The 9,313-nt window shown below is 33.7% G+C and overlaps 1 protein-coding gene across 1 annotated transcript; it reads right to left on the bottom strand.

Moving 5' to 3' along the window:
- Nucleotides 1-3,730: 3,730 nt before the first annotated feature.
- LOC110727554 (probable sodium/metabolite cotransporter BASS3, chloroplastic) lies at nt 3,731-9,212 on the bottom strand. The gene is made up of 5 exons (XM_021907120.1): nt 8,428-9,212; nt 6,003-6,098; nt 5,604-5,910; nt 5,266-5,513; nt 3,731-4,395 (listed from the first exon to the last, which is right to left on the bottom strand). The coding sequence occupies exons 1-5, from the start codon at nt 8,880-8,882 to the stop codon at nt 4,155-4,157; spliced, it is 1,347 nt and encodes a 448-aa protein (XP_021762812.1). The 5' UTR covers nt 8,883-9,212; the 3' UTR covers nt 3,731-4,154.
- Nucleotides 9,213-9,313: the final 101 nt, after the last annotated feature.

The raw sequence follows: 9,313 nt of genomic DNA, 5'->3' as shown, positions 1-9,313 counted from the left end.
TAATAATGCTTCTAATCCTGCATTAATCAAATCCAGCTAGCTAATATTGTAATCGAATCATCATAAATATGTAGCTTGATACTCAAGCATCCAGAGAAAAAAGTTAAGATAACAAGATTAGAATAAGAATAATTAAGGACCATGTAGCACTTTAATTATGTAAAATGGACAATTCATGCCTGGCAACATGAACTAATTATTGTAGCTGTATTTAGGTGATTAAGAGAGGAAACAAAGATTGTCTCATTCTTCTTTTGGTTTATAATTAGATTTTGTCATTAGTTATAGATTTCAAAAACAAAAACATGTGACTTAATAATCTTTTTTGCTATTTTGATAAAAAAAATAAATTGTTATTGTCAATTTAAACACTCAAAGTTTAATTATATCATAGGTATATACTGATAACACTATATCTTAGGGGTTGTATGGGAGTTACACCAAATTAACACGTTTAATCCATAGTTTTGTACATGTTTCTAGTTCGAATACTGTAATTTGGTGCATTAGCTAGCCAGGAGCAGGCGGTAGATGGGGAGGAGAATCTGAACTGAAGTAAAGACGAGCGCCTTTATACATCATTCGTCGGTTCATCCTACATTATTCCAAGTAGTACATACGTAGGATTTATTGAATGGATACTATGGTTAGTATATATGATACTAATATGAACAATTTCATCGTTGAAAATAAATAATCAAAATCTTATAAGGCTAGGAGATTAAACTGCTAAGATAATTAAAGGCTTCTTTAATTATCTTGAAAATTTAATGTCGTTTTCTAGCTTCCATATCATCCGCACGGATATTTTGAGTAAACTGTACACAAACATCCATCCCTATAAAGATAGACTAGGTTGCGTAGAGTATATCATACATTCTGAAAGGAACATCAACTACATTATTACTATTCCGTATGGCAACTATTACTCCCTTTATCTCCATTTAAAAGTGATTTTTTCAATATTTACCAACCTACTGTATATGTAATAAGATTAGATTATGAGAACAGAGGGAGTAATTTTCTTTATATATATTGCTGGAAAGATCAAGTACATGCTACATCCGATGGAATAGTTCCGTAGTTTGCACACCAATGTGTTTTTGGTACTCAAATAGTAGAAGGTATAAATAAGGACCGATGATTTTCGAAAAATGATACATGAATCCTTTAGAGTTGCAAATAATAAGTATTTGTTAAACCATCTCACTATATCAACCAACATATGAATTGTCATAGAGTTCTAAACTTCATAAAGCTAGCGAGTATGATATTAGAAACTATATTTGATTCTTAAAATTTGCATACTTCAAAATCGATGATAATATAAACTTATAATTTTTTTTAATTTGCATTTTTTGTCTAGCTAGCAAAACCAAATTCTAGCTTTCTAGTTGAAAGTTAGTTTAGTCAGTTAATGTGTCAGGAGATTATTGTGCATTTTTTATGGAAATGTTGAAGGATTGTTACTACAAATTTGAGTTTGAAATTAAACCCATTCATCACTTCATCTCTAAACCGTGTTCACGCATTAAAAACAAGTTATGTCTTAATTATAACTATTCTGCACATCACATTAAGGGTAGTGGTTGTGTGTCTAATACACTTTTTTCTCCTTTCTTAACCATTTTGCTCTAGCTAGTAGCTAATAGAAGAATCAACAATCATATATTTCCAACTCTTAAAGGATTATATATCTTAAGTGTAAAAAAAAGCATTATTATCTAAAGATACTTTCAAACATCCCAAAATAGTAAATCGAATTTTACTTATTACCTTAAAGATAAAATGACTTCATATATGATAATTGAGTGAATTTTCACCACAACGTGGAACACAATGTACAAAATATATGCATAGCCAAAACATTTCTACAATGTAGATAAATTTGAAAAATAAAATAAAATAAAATAACTACTTCAAAGATGATTATTAACTCAAAACAAAATTGGACAACATTACAATATTACAATCAACATCACAATCTTAAAATCAAAAACATATAATCATTAGATTATAGATTGAAGGCTCTAGATTTAATCTTTTATTGTACATACAAATATACAATCCCTTCTTCAGATATACATAAATTCGCACAACCTATCTTTAATCACCAAACAATCTGATCGTTAATAAACATGCCTTTATGAACAACACAAACCCTACACGGATCAAACACGACATCAATGAATCCACGCATAAATAGCTCACATCTAAACCATCAACTAACTCTAATAGTACTCATCTCATCAAAATTGAAGAGAAAAGTTGAAAAACAAAACACAAGTACTAGATAATAATGATTTGAAGCATGCACATGAGCAAACTTATTCGAATAAACGAAGTAAATGCAAGAAGACAAGAAGTGGGACAATTCATAATTTAGTAGACGTCCCACAAAATGTTTAAATCTTTGGAAATTTCATTGGGGTTAAAAGACACATTGATTTTGTAGGGCATATAAAATATAAACATGCACACCTTTCTAGGACATCTAGAAAGGCAAATGTCATTCATTATGACAACCACCATCCTTGTTATTTTCGTTATAATGGCGTAGCATCACTTAACACCATACTACGTAAGGAGATTATAAACTAGCTTTAGTGATTGGGAATATTGGATAAAGCACTTCCAACAAAAAGTGATTGAATGAATCATCTATGTTCTTTATTTTTATTGAAACTCTTTTAACATTAAAGGACGGACAAGATGATAAATATTACTCTAATGAGTATTCTAGCAAGGAAGAAGAGTGTATGTTGAAATTGATTTGAGCACGTTTTTAATTAATTTTGGCACGGAATACAATGCTCTAGATCACAAATAGTGTGTCAAAATCGTTTTTTTAGGTGTTGTGACACATTCAAATTTGACACACATGTATGCTTGATTTTTTTTTTTTTTTGATGAATGTTGTCAATGCACAAATTTGATATGTTATATATAATTAAACATTAATAAAAATAATTTAAAAAGTTAACAATATTAAAATTCACATTAATGTCCATTTAAAAACATATATATTACACTATTAATTGTTTTTCATACATTACTCAAAAGCAAGAGTCAAAGTTCGTAAATGAATTGAAAAAAGTCAAAATGTGTCAATTAATATGAAACGGAGAGAATAGTTAGTTAAAAATATTTCTAATGCAAAAATAGCTCAAATACAAAATTCAATCTTTCTCCCTTCTCCCCAAAACACCTAGCCTCCAAAACAATTGGAACAATTGGCTCTAGAAGTGCCATTAGAATATCAAATGATGTCACATAGATTTCGTATGCTATAAATGGATCGTATGGCTTTACATCCTCAAGTTTTCTACCTTGTAAGTCCAAGCTATCGATCAATCAGCAAGCAGAGTGTGCCTTAGCTCGGCGCTAAGCTAGCAGCTCTGGGACTGATCTAACTTTGAAGTTCAAGTGCCTTGAAGAATACTAGCTGAAGCTCTGAGGCAAAAAGTCACATACTATCAAGCAATTTGGCTAGCTGCTCCTTCCCTGACATGGTAAACGCACCAAGTCCTATTGTGGGCTTTTGTGGTATTGCCAACAGCTTCCTAATTATTTTGCATTCTTTTTCTCAAGTAATACTCAAAAGAAAACACCGCATCAGCGAATTCCCAAGGCAAATATACTCGCAACATGACCAATATTTTCTGGGTTATCACTTTGTAGCTACAAGCAAAACCCCTATTAAGAAGAACGCGAAAAGACAGAAACTAGATGAACTTAAGTGGTAATCACTTGAGAATTTAAAAGACAGGTTTTATTTACTCACCCTGACTTTCTTCTCACATTTTACTATTAGAGACATTTTATAATTCCTGCTTCACTACACGTGTAACTACAAACATATTTTGATCTATACAAGCTATCTAGCACATTTATTAACTATACATCCCAAGCATAGAGAAATAAAGATGTTAACACCAACGATGTAGACTAGCTTGACATACCAAAGCACGTTATAGAAGTCTTTGGCATTAGATTTGGGGAACTTCCATAGCCTTGCACTATATGTTCATATCATAGCAGTTAAAGTGCTGTTGCTTCACCTTTTAGCCATCAGAAAAAGGTAATCAGCTGAAGAACTGACCATCATTCTTCTTTAAGGCCTATGAACGTTGGCAAACTTCACTAATGTAGCATCAAGAAGCCTTAACCTTTGACTCAAACCAGGGAGTAATTGAGCTTTGTAGGCCTCTGATCCGTAGGCCATTGCCCCAAAAGGAGGCAAGGCTAAGACCCATGATAGCCATAGCAACTACAGAACATGCGGATGGAACGGCTTGACTACTACCAAGAAACTGGGTAGCAAGAAGCCCAGCTAGGGTCGAACTTTGCATCCCCGTGCACAGTGAGATTGTCCTGGAAACTTCTTCCTCCTGCCTGCAAAATTTTCAGACATGTATTGGTTTATTCAGGTCTAAATAGCACCAAGACTATTAGCTAATCACTACAAAGTTTGAAAGTAGATTAACTCAATAGATGAGAAAATATATCAAGTTTCAAGATACAAATGAGGATATTAAAAATTTCCATAAACCCACAAGCGAATCAATCAATACATTCAGCAAAAATCCATTGATGATATTAACTACGACAAAGCAAAATCTCAAAGAAAGTACGTAAAGATCTAGCAACCATAAGTTTAATGACTGTAATCTGTTCAGTTATTTGCACTATAAATAGGATTTCTCAGTATAAGAATTGCATATTTGGTGAGCTTTCTTTAAGTTTCAAACTAATATAATCATCATGGGTTTGTTCCGTGATTGATAGGTTAAGGAGAGGGGAAACACATAGAAACTATTCTTTGATGTATCCATTTGTTACCAATAATTGATTGAAGCAAATTTTTATTACTGGGAAATTTTCAAATAACAAAAATACCCATGTGCAATGTTGGACGCTCTGATGTGGATATGAAGACTTCAATTTGAGCCATAAAAGTAGTGCACTGCATAAAACAGCTGAATTTGACAATTATTGGACATGTATACGTGTCAAACAATATATGCTGCATCAAAATGACAGTGTCATGTGTCAATCAGGCTAGAAATGGCAGAAAACTAACCCGCATTTTCTATTAAAGATCTAAACAAGTAGGCACAACATAGTAGAATTACTAATTGTAATAATTACACAATCAATAACAATAGTGCAGGGGTTGGCACATGAGCAAAATACTGTTTATAACTCTACTAATCAACCAAATATTTGGCAAGCAGAAGAATATGATTTTGTATCTTTAATTACCTCAGATTTGGTAGTTTGGAGAGCCAATACCCTAATGTGAAAGACGCAGCATGAAATGCCAACACTGGGGCAATCAAACGAAAACCTTCAGCAGAAAGAATCCGACTACAATTTATTGCAAGGGGACTACCAATACACAATGAAGTGCAAGCCATAGCTACAATGGGCATCACTGGTTGAAGACGGTTGACAACTGCTTTGGCATAGGTATTCAGCAATAGACCAAGACTGATAGGAACAAGAACTACCTAAGAAAAAGCACAAGTCTAAAATCAAGTTAATTGAGTAATACACATAACCCAATTATAGCATGAACCTTTTTATGGAAAACTCAGTACCTGCAGTATAGACTTAGACATAGCAACAGGATCAACAGGAACAACGGACCCAATAAGAAGGCGTGTCAAAAGAGGAGTAAAGATAACTGATGCAATGGTTGAGGAGCTAGTCAACAAAATGCTCAATGCCACGTCCCCTTTGCTCAAGAAGGTGGCATAGCTAGATAGTTGAGCACCTGACACACATGCTGTGAGGACAAAGCCTGCATAGAACATAGGTGATACCCCAAATGCTTGAGCAATTAATACACCAAGGACTGGTTTTACCACGTATTGGGCCAAAAACCCAAGAGTAAGAGGCAAAGGCCTGCAGGTATAGAAACTCAACTGTATAAGTAAGGCTTTAAATACTAGTGAATATGAGGCCAAAGGGCTATGGGAAGTGTTTTAAGTACCTACCTTTGAAAAGCAAGAGCAAAATCATCTATAGATAATCTGATTCCGATAGACAGCATGATCCCACCGAGTGCAGGGGCATATAATTCTTTTGATACCCTGCGTTTAATAGAAAAACTGTTTTATCAGGATTGTACAGCAATGACTTTTTAGCCAAAACAAGCCCTTTTTCCATTTTTTTTTTCTCACACAAAACCTAAGCAATGATTTGCTCTTCACCTAAGACTGAATGCGCTCTTTCTAGTTCAGGACAACCTCAGCTATTTTACCCTTTCTATAGTACTTTCATTTAACATTTTCCATCCCTATGCTCTGCCTCAAAATGTACCGATCACTGAAGTGAGACATTATTTTTTCAGGCCATAGGAAAAGTAAAGAGATAATTTTCAACTATGCTCAAGCCCATTGGATTGATTCCTATGATTCTATGAACAATATTAACCACTTAAAGGCCTCACAGACAATCACACATTTTAGAAAAAACATGAAAGTTTTCTTAGTTTAACAAAGTGCAATTAATATGCTTCTTCCATCTGAGAAAAGGCTTAGCAATAGAGGTTTCAAAGTGTATGGGTGAGAAGTGAAGGCATGCAGTAGGTGAAGCAAAACTCACATTCACTTATTTAAAATTGTAGTCATTCAAATCAATTTTAGTATCAGCTACAATTCTAATGAATTTTTTTTGCGAAGTAAAAATGCATCATATCATATCAAAGGAACAATAGGACTCAAAAATAAAATTTCACTGTCCAGGACTCCAGAACATGTCTGAAGCCTCAAGATGTTCTGTGAGCTATAGTTCTATGAGCCTTGTCCCTCGCATCTCACGCACACTTTAAAAAAAAGTACAATATGCATGAGCTGAGGTTGTGTTAGGCTAGGAGAAAGATACTTTCAACTAAAATTATTTCCTATGAAAATTTATTACAAACACGAATTGATTTCAAAATTCATAAATATGTCATTCCTTAATTAAAGGGCATGCTTGGATTAAGGGTAGTGTATTAAGGGGTAATGGAAGAAAAATAAAGATATTGGAGGTAGATAAAGGTGAATGTAGAAGGAACAAGATAATCAGATATTGATTATATAAACAGGAGGGAGGAACGAGGAAATTAATACCCCTATTTTGGGGGTAATTGTTACCCACCACCACACTAAGGTAATGTTCAACACTTAAAATGAGGGTTATAGTTTCCCTTCCTTCTCTTCTTCATTTAATTATAACTCATTACAGAATCTATCCTATAGACCACCATCTAATTTCATTATCATTCTCTCTAATTTTCTTCGTTACCCCCTTAGCATACTACTCCCAATAAAAGTGTGACCTAAAAGGGAAAGCCTACTCCAGTGTACAAACCACTACACAGTGTACAAACCAAACACATCCTTAAACTTAGAAGGAATTATGGAGTATAAAATTGTATAAAACTGCTTTTTTATTTTTCTTTAAGGTACTCTGATATGGTAATAATAAGACCAACCTAACTCATCCTTACACATGATCAAAGAACGTCAATACGTCATTATACGAGTTAAACTAATACTGGGTACCTGATATTGAGTAGGCAAAACATAATTGCTTACATGATCACATTATTATAGCATTTGTAGTACTTTTTAAAGGCAGAACTGGCATGGACCGAAAAACACAACTTAGAATAACTAGTCAACGAGGGAGCCCCAGTTAATCTCAGGGATTAACAATTCTAGTTTATCTCCTCTCACAACTTTATGGATGGATTTATTGCCTCTCTATTATTTTACTTTTATCATTTAAAAAATAAAATAAAATGATTAGATTGTGAGAGGAGATATATTCACAGATTCATCTCAGAGAGAAACTTGAATTTACCCCTAGTCAACTATAGTACTACCATATTTATTAATGTTATGTCACCAAAGAATTTCCCTCTTGACAGGTAAGGAATAACCTTTACAAATAAACTATATAATTATTTACAAATAAACTCTTAACAAAAAGAACAAATAAGTACACAAAATTATTAAATTTTTTAATGACATCATCTGTAACTGCTAAAAGCAGCATGCAAAGAAACCTAATCAGCCCCCATAGAGATCCAGAGCATTCTAGAACTCACTAGATTTCACCCTGCTACTAGTACAAACAAATGATGTAAGCACGATCCGATTCTAGGATATCACCCCAATACTCGTACTTTAATCAAGTTAGTTGGCATCCACACAAATCAACTACAAGTATATTCATTCCACACCCAACAAAAATAGTAGGCCATGTATATAACGAGTGCAACTAAACCTGTTATATACAATACACCCGTTACACACAATTTTTTACCGCGCTCTCATAACATCATCAGTTATTCTCAAACAAAATAATTCTAAGTTGAGTTGAAAAAAATACAGTAAATTAAGAATTGGTTTTTAAGAATAGAGTATATACCAAGTAAAAGAGGCTGGTTGAGCGAGGGCGACGACTGCGGTGGCAACAACCACAAATGGAAGAATTGCCGACAAATTCTGAGAAACACCATCCTTAGAATCATCACTTGATATCTGATTACTAGTATCACCTCCAAATGATAACAAAGAAACATTTCCTAATCTTCTATGCAATCCAACTCTCCTTCCAAATCCAATAAACGGCGTCGTTGAGCACATATACACCGATAATCCACCATTAAAACCACCATTATTACCCCTTTTATGCAAATTCTGCAAATACCCAGAAATTTTACTCCCTTTAATTGCCTTCCTTTTGATTCTTAGACATAAATTAGAGCAGTTTAGAGGGTAATTAGATAAAATTGACAAGAAATTGTTTGTGATTTGGGGTTTTGATTGCAGAAACGAGAAAGCTGGAGACGATGACAACGATGAAGATAGTGATATAGCCATTCAATTTCAGAAGCAAATTGCAAAATTGAAATGGAAATGTACAAAATTAGCAAGAATTTATTGTGGGTTGTATTGATTAGAGGGTTTTAATGGGGTTTGGACATTTCTTGGAAGAATAGTAGTGCAGTAGTACTAGTCCACGACAGAGATGGCGAGGAAAGAGAAAGGAGAGGGAAGATATGAGGTGTAAAAGAGAGCTGGGATTAAGAAAAGACGGAGGAGAGAGAAATTTGGAAGTATGATAATTGACAAGTGTGTGTTTTGGTAATTTTTGTTGTCATTAAAACTCTTCATTTTGGCACCTTGAATTGATTCGATATGATCAATTTCTATTTGTCTACTTTTCTCTTAGGAAGTTGGAAGTGTTTAATTTTTCTATGACTTTGTCATGTTCACCAATTGGAAGGTGGAAATGTTGGTGTTTTATGGGC

Source organism: Chenopodium quinoa, unplaced genomic scaffold (assembly GCF_001683475.1).
Source record: "Chenopodium quinoa cultivar QQ74 unplaced genomic scaffold, ASM168347v1, whole genome shotgun sequence".
Taxonomy (NCBI): Eukaryota; Viridiplantae; Streptophyta; class Magnoliopsida; order Caryophyllales; family Amaranthaceae; genus Chenopodium; species Chenopodium quinoa.
This window is presented reverse-complemented; position numbering and strand designations above follow the sequence as displayed.